The 14,205-nt window shown below is 40.2% G+C and overlaps 1 protein-coding gene across 4 annotated transcripts in view; it reads left to right on the top strand.

Moving 5' to 3' along the window:
- KLRG1 (killer cell lectin like receptor G1) overlaps window positions 1–14,205 on the top strand; it is a 59,705-nt gene that overhangs the window by 17,617 nt on the left and 27,883 nt on the right. For 2 of the 4 annotated variants that reach the window (XM_053895561.1, XM_053895562.1), the window contains exons 2-4: window positions 307–355; window positions 3,915–4,019; window positions 6,435–6,595. In XM_053895561.1, the coding sequence (XP_053751536.1) occupies window positions 3,983–4,019; window positions 6,435–6,595 (198 nt within the window). In that variant the 5' untranslated portion in view covers window positions 307–355; window positions 3,915–3,982. Of the gene's footprint in view, window positions 1–121; window positions 356–3,914; window positions 4,020–6,434; window positions 6,596–14,205 lie in introns of those variants that run through there. The other 2 variants (XM_053895560.1, XM_019464565.2) reach the window with 2 other exon arrangements.

Below are 14,205 nucleotides of genomic sequence, written 5' to 3'. Positions count from 1 at the left end.
TTTCATAGGCAGCTCCAGATTTTGAATCATTTCCTGAAACATTACTTCTGCTTATGTCATGCTGGACCATTTTTTTTTCTTGAAAAAAAAAAAAAACAACTTGAAAACCTCCAAATTTCCTGCTAACAGTTAAGATATTGGGCTGTTTCCTTATTGACATGTGCCTCTTCATACTTCTATAATTTTACTCTCTCGATCGCTTCTCAGCCTTTTGGCCAAGATCAAGTGTATAATTTTACTCTCTCAGCTGGATGTGAATGACATTAGATAAAGATGATTGACAATGATATTTATTCTGTATTACAGTTGTCTACTGAACCTCCAGCCCAGAATGACTACAGACCACAGGAAAAAGGTGAGTTAATCAAGTTAGTGTGCAAAACCATGGAAGTGACCTTAGACTAAGGAATGAATGGGATGCAGAGTAGGTTTAGAGTTGAGGATGCAGAAAAATCGAGGGCAATTTGAAGGGTAATTTTGGTTCAGTTGGCAGTGCAGACTTGAAATATGAAAATCTGCTCTATGGTCAAGGATCTGATCTTAGCTAGGTCTCAGGTACATTTTTTTTTTTTTCCCTAACTGTTCACTTTTGTGAAACATCTGTGAAACCCAAGCTAAGGCAATTCTGTTACTCTTTATTGCTCCTGAACTAAAGCAAGAACTTCTTTAGTAATGTTTGGAGTAACCTTGGACCAGCTGTTTAAATTCTAAGCATCTCTGTTTTGTTTCCTGACTACGAAATCAGGAGAAAGACACCAATAATGTTGCTAATGGATAGTAGTAAGAGTTTCTTAGGAAAGAAACTGACTCACATGTCTAGATCCCCATCCCCCCCAGTATTGTGCCCGAGTGGTGACAGGGGTAGGAAAAGGTATCAAGAATACTACCGATAAATATTCAGTGGCTCTTTGGGGATTTGAGGATGAAAAAGACATTTTTACTTGGAGCCCTGCGAGAACACTTTCTGAGACAGGCAGATAATAGTTAAGAGCAAAAATTAGTATTTGACTTTATATCTTAGGCAATAAATTCCTACAAAGTAGGTTTTTTAGTAGAGCTTAATAAACTTTCTCTCTTATTATTACAATTTTTAGTGTGGTTCTTTGAAAGCATTGCTGTAATTTGCTAAACGATTCTAGTATACTTGGACATTTAGGTTTATTTCTCATACTATAAATTATATGGCATTGAACATTTACATTTATATATATAATTCTGTCTTCTGGATTATATGTGTACTGATTTCTAAGGAATAGAAATGTTAAGGCAAAGGAATCTATATACTAATGTGTGAGTGCAAGGTCACACAGTGGTAAGCTGAAACCTGAATATAATTATCTTGATTTCTAGGCAAGTGGTTTTTTATTCATATACAGTACATATTGCACATTCTTATTTACTGCCACTATGTTCCTTACCACCCTAGCTTTCCAGGGTGCTCTCCTTGGGCATAGGATAATAGATGAGGAGTTTTCAAATGACATTAAAAATCTCTGTACAAAATTATTACATGTTTATTATAGAAAATAGGGGAAAAATGAAAGCAGATACAAGAAAATAAAAATCACTAATAATTTCACATCATGGCGATAGTTACGATTACTATTTTGATCTATTTTTGCCTGTCTATACTGAGCCTACTCTATGTCCTCTACTAAGAGGCTTTTAATATGTATGTTTTTAAAGTAAATTAAAACACATTTTAAATTCCGCTTAATTTCTTGAACTGGGCTGTGGTTACACAAATACAACCGTGTTTTGATACCATTTTTCATTTTGCATGACATCTAAAATCAACATTTATTTTATTAAGTATTTTACTATAGTGCAAGTGTATTTTTTCGTGTTTTTGGGTGTGTCCATCCAAATATTTATCGTGCAGAACTCTCTCATTTCATTTTTATTTATTTATTTAAATTTCCTTTTTTTTTTTTTTTTGGTATTTATTTATTTATTTTGAGAGCGAGAGAGAGCACAAAAGGGGTGGAGAGAGAGAGGGAGAAAGAGAGAATCCCAAGCAGGCTCCACACTGTCAGCGCAGAACCTGATGCGGGGCTCAAACTCACAAACTGTGAGATCGTGACCTGAGCCAAAATCGAGAGTCGGGTGCTTAACTGACCGAGCCACCCAGGCACCCCTGAGCCCTCTCATTTTAAAGATATCTCTCACCATGAATTTCTTTCTTTTAAGAAGTTCGGAATGCTTCATGGATATACACACATGTCTACAGGATAATTTGTCTAAAATTTAAGCGGTAAAGTGAGACCCCAAGTAGAGTTAATTTCCAAATTTCCAAGTTAAAGACGACCAAATAAAGGGATCAAACGTAGCACTTAAATTCCTAACTTGAGACATTTTTGTTCTTTACACTAACCCATACACTGTCAGACTATGAAACCGCTGCGATTTTGAGATAAAAGTTTGGGTTAAGAAAAATGTGCATTTTCCAAAGGGAGGAAAGTACCATTCTTAGACATAGGTTATATGTAACCTAGTTAATATGGAGTGGTGCACTATTCTTAAACATATCAACCTAAACTCATTGTTCTTTCAGTATACGTGCTGCTGACGCGAGCACAACCCATTGTGCTCTCAGAAACGACAGTTTACAAAGCACTTCTGAGATGTACTTTATTTTATTTTCATTTAAATTGTAGCTACTTAAATTTTGACTGGGTAATACCCCACATGGTTCCAAATTCAGAAGGTGCAAAAGAAAACAAGGTAAAAACGCCTCCCTCCTATTTCTATCCTCAGCGACCTAATTCCCCTCCCTAGAGACAAACAACGTTATCAGATTCTTGTGTCTACTTTCAGAAATACGAGCATACGTTGTTCTGTAAAATATTTCTTTCCCTTACCTATATATCTTGAAAACCACTCCGTACCTGTAAAAAAAAGCATGTCTTTATTCCTTTTTTAGAATATTCGTTTTATGGGTATATCAAAATGTATTTTAAAAAAGAAAATGTAGTTGACCGGTCTTTTATTGGTAGCCCTTTAGATTGAATTTAGTTGTTTTCTTCTGCAAATACTATTGCCATGAATTGCCTTATAAATACGACACTTTGCACATGGGTAAGGATCTGTGGGAAAATATCCTCCAAGAGAATTTGCTGGACCAAAGGATAAATGCCTTTGTGATTTTTGTAGACATTGCCAAATTGTCCTTCAAAGTGGTTGTACCAATTAATATTTTCACTGCTAAAGCATGAGACTATATAAGCCACAATTTCGAAAGAAAAAAATATTCTGTTTTTTTAAGTTTAGTTATTTATTCTGAGAGAGAAGAGGGGGGAGGGGCAGAGAGAGAGAGAGGGAGAGAGAGAGAATCCTATGTAGGCTCTTTGCTGTCAGCACAGAGCCCAACTGGGGGCTTGAACCCAAGAACGGTGAGATCGTGACCTGAGCTGAAATCAAGAGTTGGACGCTCAACCAACTGAGCCACCCAGGCGCCCAAGAAGAAAGTATTCTTTTTTTTTTTTTTTTTAATGTTTATTCATTTTGAGAGAGAGAGAGACAGAGAGAGACAGAGACAGAGAGCACGAACAGGGGAGGGATGGAGAGAGAGGGAGACAGAATCCTAAGCAGGCTCCAGGCTCTGAGCTGTCAGCACAGAGCCTGATGCGGGGCTTGAACTCAGACTGTAAGATCATGACCTTGGCTGAAGTTGGACGCTTAACCGACTGAGCCACCCAGGCGCCCCAAGAAGAAAGTATTCTTAACTTAACAAATGTAATATGTTGTTTGATAAAGATGTGGGTTGTTACTCTAGACTTTAGAGCAAGTCCCTGATATCCAGCAAAGAAACTAGGCCAGATTTGTTCAAGACTTCAGATATCCTTCCTTGGCCTTTTCTTTTCCTTCAACCTTTATTGTAACTCAGGATTTTGTTTTGGGTTCTGTGCTTGCAGTTTCTTCTCCCAGGTCCCCTCTCTCGCGCCATGTGGCAATAGCTTTGGGACTTCTGAACGCCCTTCTTATGTGTTTGCTGCTTGTCCCGTGGATTCTGTGCCAAGGTGAGTACTAACTTTAAGTGAACATCTTTTATTTTACCTACTGTTTAAAAAGTTTATTGATTTAAGTAATCGCTACACTCGACACGGGGCTTGAACTCAACGACCCTGACGTCAGGGGTCTCCATGCTCTTCAAGTTGAACCAGCCAGGTCCCCCTATTTGACTTATTTTGTGTTATAAAAGCAACATAACATAACGGAAATTTTGAAAAATGAAAAGTAATGCCAACAAAATAAATCACCACTTGTATAAACGACATTTCCTGGGTACAGTCCCCTAGTCTTTGACTACAAGCATTTATGTAAATGTTTATTCTTTTAACAGAACTTCTGTCAAGTCCTCTAAAATCTTCCCCACCTTTTTTCTTTTTTTAAAGTAAGTCTGAGTGTAGTTCTGATCATTATATGCTTGTAATTTCGTATATTGCTTTCTAATTTTATATTATATCATAAACACTTTCCTACCTACTACCATATTTATCATGATAATCAAATTATAATTATATCATTTGGCTATTAATTTTGTATTCATTGTGCTTGACTTTTCACATAATATATCCATCAAAATTTAATTAAATATATTCTGATTTTTTTTTCCAATTAGACTGCTTTCACATTTTCTAAAATGAAATTTTCTAGATTTAATTCTTCTAGGTCCTTAACTGTGCTGATCCAGAAAGCCCTTGGTTTACTGTCTCACAGTGCAGAGTTTTGACTTAGGTTATGTTATTGAGATGATCGTTAGTGACAGATTGTTATATACAGACTTTATCCATTAGGACTCTAAGGGTTCATCCCTGGGACTTCTACCTCAGACCCAAGTCTTTTGACAGAAAGAGACTCCAAGGGAAGTTGGGAATTTTCTCATTCATTCTGGGAAATGCCACAGTTGTGCAGAAAAAGCACAAATCTATAAGGTGCCAACTTTATAGCTTGATCCCCAGAACCCTATATGGGTCCCCTGCTAAGCCAAAGAAAAGTTGTCCAATGTTGACATTGAAAAGTACTGCCTTCCCTACTTTTAACTCCCCAAATCTACACTAGATATGTAACCTATTAAGCAATTCTATATCCACACATGTGCTCATTTGACATAATGGCTCACGCTTGCCTACTGTGGAATTGTGCCTCTGCAGAGTTTATACAAATGCATTACGTGGAAGTAGAAAATCCATAGAATTATGGAATCTTGGCTGAAATTACCTTGAAAGCTTGCTCAGTTCCCTTTCATTTTCACAGACCTGTAATCGAACCATTTTAAAGGGGTGAGAGTGTTCTGTATTTAAAAGAGTCCTGTGAGGGGCGCCTGGGTCGCTCAGTCTGGTTAAGCATCTGACTTCGGCTCAGGTCATAATCTCACGGTGCGAACACAGAGCCCGGAGCCTGCTTCAGCTTCTGTGTCTCCCTCTCTCTCTGTCCCTCCCCTGCTCTCTCTCAAGAATAAATACACATTAAAAAAATAAAAAAAAATTTTTTTTTAAATGTGTATTTATTTTTGAGACAGAGAGAGACAGAGCATGAATGGGGGAGGGGCAGAGAGAGAGAGAGACACAGAATCGGAAGCGGGCTCCAGGCTCTGAGCCATCAGCCCAGAGCCCGACGCGGGGCTCGAACTCACGAAACGCGAGATTGTGACCTGAGCTGAAGTCGGACGCTCAACCGACTGAGCCACCCAGGCACCCCTCAAAAACATTTTTAAGAGTCCTGTGAAGAGAATTGCGTTCACTTTTCACTTTTGCATCTTGATATCCATCTCTATTGGAAACATTTTTTTTTTGATAAATTATTTTGCTGAAGTATAAGTCTTTTGTCTGATATCCAGTGATGATAGATCACTGGATATTTGTGCCAAATATTTGCGTTTGTGCTAAAAGAGAAAACCTCTATCTTTCACTCTAGGTAAGCTTGCCTTTTCTAGCTTCTGTCCTTTTCTTTTGACTCAACCTGGGGTATCAGGTTGAGGTTGGGCATTCTGGAAGATTCTGCCTGATTTCAGCCATGTATATTATGCAGCTACACAATGTGTGCACTGAACCTACGTAGACAGGCACTGGTACAGATAATGTGGATGCATCGTTATTTTATACGGTGTGTGTATGGCATGAGGGCATAAAGACCCCTAGCTCAAGTAAGGTACTCTGTCCACGGTCCTCAGCCAGGTTGTATGTGTTTCCCTACCTGCTTCTTTAGTCATAGTCCCATGCCTGTGTCGTGGAACAGACAGGAGTAGTGATGGAGTTGGGCATTGCGAGGTTTTTAGTTTGAGGCCATGCACTGTTGTGTGTTTCTCTAAACCTTAGTCTGAAAGACGGTGGGGCAGGGAAGACAGTGGGGCCGCCATATTCTATTTATCTCCCATTTCATCCCCGGGGCCAAGTGGTCTATAAAGATGTGAACCAGGTCCTCTTCCTTTCCAGGTTCCACTCGTGCCAGTTGTCCTAGTTGCCCAGACTTCTGGGTGAGGTATGGCGACTACTGTTACTACTTCTCAGTGGAGAAAAACAACTGGGATTCTAGTCTGGACTTCTGCTTAGCTGAAGACTCCCATCTCCTTATGCTTACAGGCAACCAGGAAATGGTAAATGAAAACACTTAGCAAACGTAGGGGTTTTTTTTTGTTGTTGTTGATGAGTGCTGCTTCAGTGTATCATGTCTCCTCTTTTGAGGAACAGAAGGAACATTCTTCTCTTTCTTTCTCCTTCTCTCTCCTCTTTCTCCTTCCTCCTCCTCTCCCCCTGCCTCCCTCCTTTTCCTTCGTATTCCTTACCCTTTCTCTCCCTGACCCAGCAACCCTCAGGTGTGGACACCTAGATGTTTGCAGACTCAGGTGTGTGTGTAGGTGTGTGTGTTGGAGGAGGAAGGATGGTGAGTATTACAGACAGGAATTAGGCCTGAAATACAGGTTGAAGGAAAAGAACGCATTAGATCTAGAAACAGATGGGTCCAGCACCCAGGAGGCATCAGAGTCCTATGCAGGAGCTGGTGGAATTTCGAAGGGAGTGGGGGAGAGAGATGATGGGGGACAAAGAGACAGTGGCGAGGGCTTACATGCCTTTTTCATGAATTTCCCTTCATTCATTGGAATCCAGTAAGTTCCAGGCTAGGAGACGGTTGGGAATGATGGGGAGGGCATGGGGAGGAAGCAGTTCCAGAAAGCTGGGAAAGAAGAAAGGAGGGGGGGGGGGTTAACCTCCTTGCAGGGCTAAGCTGGGCTAACCTCCACTTCCTACTGGACTCTCAGATCCTTTCTGTCCACCCAGGAGTCTCCGGGAGGAGAGCTCATTGTTAACCCTAGAGCAGCTCCAGGTAATAGAAGGAGTTGACATCCTGAGGTCACTTGAAAGCCTGACGCAGGACTCGAAGCTGCGTACCACGAGGTCGTGACCTGGGCCGAAGTCGGGTGCTTAACCGACTGAGCCACCCCGGCGCCCCTGATTTTTGTGTGGTGATAATTGTTTTACATATTCTCTTTTGGGTAGAATCAAGTCCCAGACAACAGTTTGTTCAGAATTGAGCTATACCTGTGGAAATAACGTTGTGTGGTGACACACACTAACTACTTTGGTAGCATTGCGTACCACGTAGAGCTGTCCGGTCACCATGTTGTACATCTGAAGCTAATGTCACATCGGGTGTCAACTATACTTCAAGTTAAAAAACAAAAACAAAAGCATTCTTTCGGGAAATTCAGGGAGGTAATCATTCTGACGCTGTTGAAGAGAACACATAGTCCCTACATTTTTCTACATTCCTGTTTTGAGAAAAGACGGAAGCATCTAGATTCCTTGTTTTCCGTCAAATGAGGAATGCTGTCATTCCTCTGAAATTCTGCGTGGACTCTAACTCCAAATCAGTCTCTCTCTGTGACTTCCCTTTCTTGTATGCCTTTGCCAAACCACGTGGCAGAATGCACCGGGGTCTATTCAGGAGATTTTATGGCATCTGATAATAATAGCCTTGCTTTCTGGGCCTTTTGCAGCAACCGCTGTTCTCACTGTGATATAGCTGCAGCGGAGGACGCGAGCTGACTAAAGTCAATAGCAGAAGTGAGCAGAGAGCTTGCAACATTGCAGGGCAAAGACTGGTAAATAGAGTAGTGAGTCATAATGCAAGACCCTGCCACCGAAAAGTGTGGTATGGCAGCTATTATAAACGAGACATTGTGGTAATGAGAGCTGAGGAGGAAAAGGGCAAAGGCACGGAATATCTGGGGCTTTGGGATATTTCTATTTCTCTGTGCTCCTCCGAAGGAATAGAGGGGGTATGAGAGGGATTTTTGTCTGTCTTTACTTTCCTTGAATCCTGCCTCTGCTGTTGAGTGAGCTGAGCAGAGTTAAATGGGCTACATTTCCAAAACTGGCTTATTTTCTCTTAAGGCCCCTTGTTTCAGGTCCGCGCTAGAGAGGGTAGAAGGCCCCTAGCAGATTCAGTAGCAATCACCGGGAAGTTTCGCTTCTGACATTCCTGTGGAACCTTGCTTGATTCTCGGGTCTCTTTTTCTTGCCCCCAGCTTTTGTCAGATTCTATAGAACCAGAATCTGGCTTACCCTTCTGTCTTAGATCAGTTACAGCAAAGTGAATAATAATAATAATAATAAGAAGAAGAAGAAGAAGAAGAAGAAGAAGAAACTAACATAAACTGAGGCTTTGCCAAGTGCCAGATATTTTGTGTATATTATTCTCAATCTTCATAGCCCATCCTACGAAGTCAAGTTCAACATCTCCATTTACTGATGAGTGTGTACTTGATGAATAACAGTTAGTGAACAAGTAGAAGCCTACAAATCTGGCAGACCTACACCGTTTTTTTCAGAGTCGGATTTTAAACTCCACATCAGCCAACCTTTTGAAGTCACTTACGGGATTATTGTATTGGATGGCTTCCGGATCCATCCTGTGTGTGCTGAAGAATGAGATGACTTTTCTTATTGTCTTCTGTGCCTTTTCTTTTTCTTTTTCTTTTTCTTTTCTTTTTTTAAATGTTTATTTAGTTTTGAGAGAGAGAGAGCAGGAGTAGGGGAGGGGCAGAGAGAGAGAGGGAGACACAGAATCTGAAACAGGCTCCAGGCTCTGAGCTGTCAGCACAGAGCTGTACGCGGGGCTCCAACTCATAAACTGTGCAATCGTGATCTGAATCGAAGTCAGATGTTTAACCGACTGAGCCACCCAGGTGCCCCGTTCTGTGCCTTTTCTATTCACGTTCAGAAAAGTATTTGAATTTGAAATCCGGAACGTACATTACGTGACTCTTAGGATTGAAATATATTTTTAAAATTTTTACTATTTTTTTATTTAAAACATTTTTAATGTTTATTTTTGAGAGAGAGAGAGAGAGTGAGCATAAGCAGGGGAGGGGCAGAGGTGGGGGGGTGGTGGACAGAGGATCTGAAGCGGACCCTGGGCTGATAGCAGAGAGCCCAATGCAGGGCTTGAACTCATGAACCGTGAATCATGCATGACCTGAGCTGAGGTCGGCCACTTAACCAACTGAGCCACCCAGGGGCCCTTTAAATATATTTAAAGTAGTGAGATGCTCACTTATTATCTCTTTTTTCTATCTTGCACTTAAACATTTTATTTTTGAGAAAGTAATTACAAAATGGAAATGGAATTGCTCTGTTATTTCGGTTTTCCGTTTACATTATGGCACTTCCTCTTTGTTCTTTTTCTTGCTCTTTGAATTGCTCTTTAGATCTTTAGATATATCCAAATTCTTGATTTTTTTTCATTAGGCTCCGTTTTTAGGATGTTAGCATTTGTTTCTTATGGTTGTTGGTGTGTTATTTTAAAATATATTTTGACTAGAGCTTACCCGGTGGGAATACTTTGGTTTCTTTAAGTCTATCCTGATGCCCCTCACCCTGTAATACCTTTCTCCCTCATTACCATCATTGGGGATTATATCATCAGACTCTATTCTTTTAACAACCTCTCATTCAGCTTTAACCATCGGCCCTCTCAGGGTTTGTGACTTTGAGATTGTCTGTCTTCCTCCCGAACTGTTAATACTAGCTTTTCTTATATTTAGGGTTTGCATCTAAATATTCTCAAGATTTCCTTCTTTGGATACTGAGGTACAAACACTATGATATCATGGGCACTCTCCCTCCTATTTTAAAGTAGAATCAGGTAACAGAAAGTTTTTAAAAAAAAATTTTTTTTAAATGTTTATTTATTTTTGAGAGAGAGACAGAGTGTGAGTGGGGGAGGAGCAGAGAGAGAGGGAGATACAGAATCCGAAGCAGGCTCCAGGCTCCGAGCTGTCAGCACAGAGTCCGATGCGAGGCTAGAACTCACGAACCGTGAGATCATGACCTGAGCTGAAGTTGGACGCTTACCGACTGAGCCACCCAGGCGCCCCTGGAAAGTTTTTTTATAGTTTTTTTAATAGTTTTTTTTCAGACAGTCTTGAGTTCGTTTTTACTACATTGCTTGCTAGCTGTGTGAAGTTTCCTTAACCTCTTTGACTCTCAGTTGCCTCAGGTACAAAGAGGAAAAACGTTCCAGAACTGTTACGATATTAAATGAGAAAATCTGTGTGGAAGTTCCTTTACCGTAGTAGGAATCACTTAATTTTAGTTTTTTTTTTCTTTTCCAATTCTTTAACGAATTCTCCTTGTCACTCAAAATAAAGCTCAGCATCACAATAACTTTTATTTTTCTCTTCTGCCTCCCAAGACATGAAATTTCAACAAATATGTATCACAAAGTAAGTTGTGACTTGTTGAATTGAATATGTTCCTTATGAGGAGATATGAAATATGTTTGAAGACTCAAAGAAATGGCTGGAAACACAGGGTTGATGGTAGGAGAACTGTTTTGCTCTGGAGATGCCGATAGTCTTGTAATGTCTGTGTTTTTTTTGTCACCCTTCCTTCATAAACAGATTGAGCAGCAGTTGTGACCTTCACACCAAAAGTGTAGGTGTGGTAGACAGTTAAGATATCTCTCGCTATCTTTGTTTTTTTTTTTTAACATTTTACAAAATTGTGGTAAAATATGCTTAACGTAAAATTAACCATTTTGACCATTTTCAAATGTACAATTAAGTGGCATTAAGTACCTTCACATTGTTGTGCAACCGTCACCACTGTGCATGTCCAGAACTTTTTCATCGTCCCAAACTAAAATTCTGTACCCATTAAACAATAACTCCCCGTTCCCTCTCCCCCCACCCCCCACCCCCCAACCGCTGGGAACCACTGTTCTTTTTGTGTCTCTGGATTTGCCCATTATGTCCTTTCATATCTGGCTTATTTCACTTAGCATGCTTTCAAGGTCCTTTCAGGCTGTGGCATGTGGCAGAATTTCATTCCTTTTCTGGCCAAATGGTGTTATGGTGTTCCATTACATGGATATACCACGTTTTGTTAATTCATTCCTCTGTCAATGGGCAGTTCCAATATCTTTTGAATATTGTAGCAGGGATAGAGTAGTAATCAATAAAAATTCTTGCTATTGTAGTACTTACTTTTGGAGGAAAGACAGACAACAAACAAGTGAATAAATAAATTTGGTGATATATGCCTTGAAGAAAATGAAACCGTGTAATAGTGAATGTAGGTACTACTTTAGATTGGCCAACTAAGGAAGGCCTCCCCAAGGAGGTAGCATTTGAGCTGAGACCTAGGCCTGAATGACAGCCATGTAAAAATCTAAGGAAAGGGTATTCCAGGCAGAGGGAAAAGCTACATAAAGACCCTAAAGTAAAAATGACCTTGGCATGTTAAAAGAATAGAAAAAAGCTTCAGGCGACTGGAAGCTAGTAATTGAATAAATGCTTGGCAGGATCTAGATCGTGTAAAACCTTGTAATACATAGTAAAGATTTTAGATTTTATTCTATGTGAAAGAGGAAATCATCAGAGAGCATGAATCAGGGGCACAATGTGATCTTATTTATTACTAGAAGGGGAGTGCCTCCTATAACGCGGAAGTTCAGCACTAGGAGAGAAAACTTGGATGCGTATTAGGTAAGGAGCGTTGGGTCAGCCCGTTCACCCATGTGAACTTTTTTACCCTTCTAGATAGAAGAACAGGATAATTCTAGTGTATCTTTCAGGGCTTTATTTTATAACTTGAAAAAATCCTTGCGAATATCTGAACTAAATCCTCTTAAGGAAACTCCAACTCAGCCAGATTAAGCAAAGTTTTCATCTTCAGAGAGCAGGGACAAAGCTAACGGTAGTGTATTGTTTTTGTTTTGTTTTCCCAAATGCCGCACTGCATGTCGAACCTTTCAAGTGAATTAGGAATGAATGCAGAGGTATTTTGTAAACCTTAAAGTACCGTATGAATATAGGACATAATTGTCTTCAGGATACTCTGCCCCGAGAGAAAAAAGTTATCACAGGAGATGGATTATTTGGGAAGGAAGTGTTGAGAAACAACTTTTACAGATTTTTCAAGCGCTTCATCTAGAAGCTACTCCCACCACCATGTTTTTTCAGTGGAAACTAAGCTTGAAATCCAATGAAGAGAAAATAGAAGTTATTCGGAAGCGGGAAATAGCACAAAGGCCTTGTTCTGTCTGTTATGGACGGCATGTTTGTGTCTCTCAAAAATTCATACATTGAGGGGCGCCTGGATGGCGCAGTCGGTTAAGCGTCCGACTTCAGCCAGGTCACGATCTCGCGGTCCGTGAGTTCGAGCCCCGCGTCGGGCTCTGGGCTGATGGCTCAGAGCCTGGAGCCTGTTTCCGATTCTGTGTCTCCCTCTCTCTCTGCCCCTCCCCCGTTCATGCTCTGTCTCTCTCTGTCCCAAAAATAAATAAAAAACGTTGAAAAAATTAAAAAAAAAAAAATTCATACATTGAAATACTAATCTTCAACGTGGAGATATTTGAAGATGTAGCCTTTGGGAGACAATTAGATCATGATGGTAGGGCCCTCATGATGGGATAAGTGCCCTTATAGATCTTGTCTCTCTGCTCTCTGCCATGTGAGCCTACAACTAGAAGATGCCCATCTGCAAATCAGGAAGCAGGCCCTCACCAGATGCCAGATTTGCCAACACCTTGATCTTGGACTTCCCAGCCTCCAGAGTTGTGGGAATTAAATGCCCATTGTTTAAGCCACCCAGTCTATAGTGATTTGTTATAGACCATCTCTTCTAATGTTTTTAGTGGGGATGCAAAGAAACCTTATGCTTCTCTTTGCTTTTAGAAGAGAAACTCTTGGGGCACCTGGGTGGCTCGGTCGGTTAAGCGTCCGACTTCGGCTCAGGTCATGATTTCACGGTCCGTGAGTTCGAGCCCCGAGTCGGGCTCTGTGCTGACAGCTCGGAGCCTGGAGCCTGTTTCAGATTCTGTGTCTCCCTCTCTCTCTGCCCCTCCCTCACTTGGACTCTCTCTCTCTCTCAAAAATGAATAAACTTTAAAAAAAAATTAAAAAAAAAAAAAAAGAAGAGAAACTCTTTATTTGTGCCAGTGATAGTCTCCAAGTAAGTAAAGGGGGCTAATCCAGACCCAGTTAAGAGCAGAGTCCTTGAATTCTTACTCCTTAGCAACCATCTTCCAATAAAAACAAGGACATCAAAATGGGACATCTAGCAGTATAGGAAGAATCACAGAGTTGAAATTTCTTAGTAGAAACTGGTGTCTTCGTAGTTGTTGGATAAAGAAAGCATATTTTCTTTAAAAAGCATTCATCGAATTCAGCTGCGATTAGAAATTATTGATACATTTAAATGAAAAAAATTATATATCTAATTTGGAGGAAAATTAAGAAGTTTAAAAATGTGTTGTGTTTTTTTTTTCCTGAAACCTGAAGCAGAACGTAATTTTCCTTGATTTCTTTTCAAAGATATCTAGAGGAGGTTTTTCAGATTGCCTGAAGGAAATCTAGGAGTACTCTGCCATCTTGGGTCTTCCCCAAGATGGGCTTATAAATAAGCCCAGGTGTTAGGATATCTGCCTTTATGTATCATGAGAAACAAACATGATATATTAGCTTTAATAAACATTCTTATTCATACATCAGCTTGTTCTGTACAACATTGGCATCCCAAGAAAGTCAATCATACTGGAATCTAATGTTATAATATAAGCTTAAGCAGTCTTCTTGGCCTATTTTATCAAAGAGAATGTCCAGTTGCCTAGCATGCTGAATGTATATGTTTCTTGGCACATCCTAGGAGTCTCATGGTTTTTTCAGGGCTAGAGAAAGCACATTTTATTAAACCAAACCAA

This window comes from Panthera pardus, unplaced genomic scaffold (assembly GCF_024362965.1).
Source record: "Panthera pardus isolate Hobbes unplaced genomic scaffold, ASM2436296v1 HiC_scaffold_6, whole genome shotgun sequence".
Classification (NCBI taxonomy): Eukaryota; Metazoa; Chordata; class Mammalia; order Carnivora; family Felidae; genus Panthera; species Panthera pardus.
This window is presented reverse-complemented; position numbering and strand designations above follow the sequence as displayed.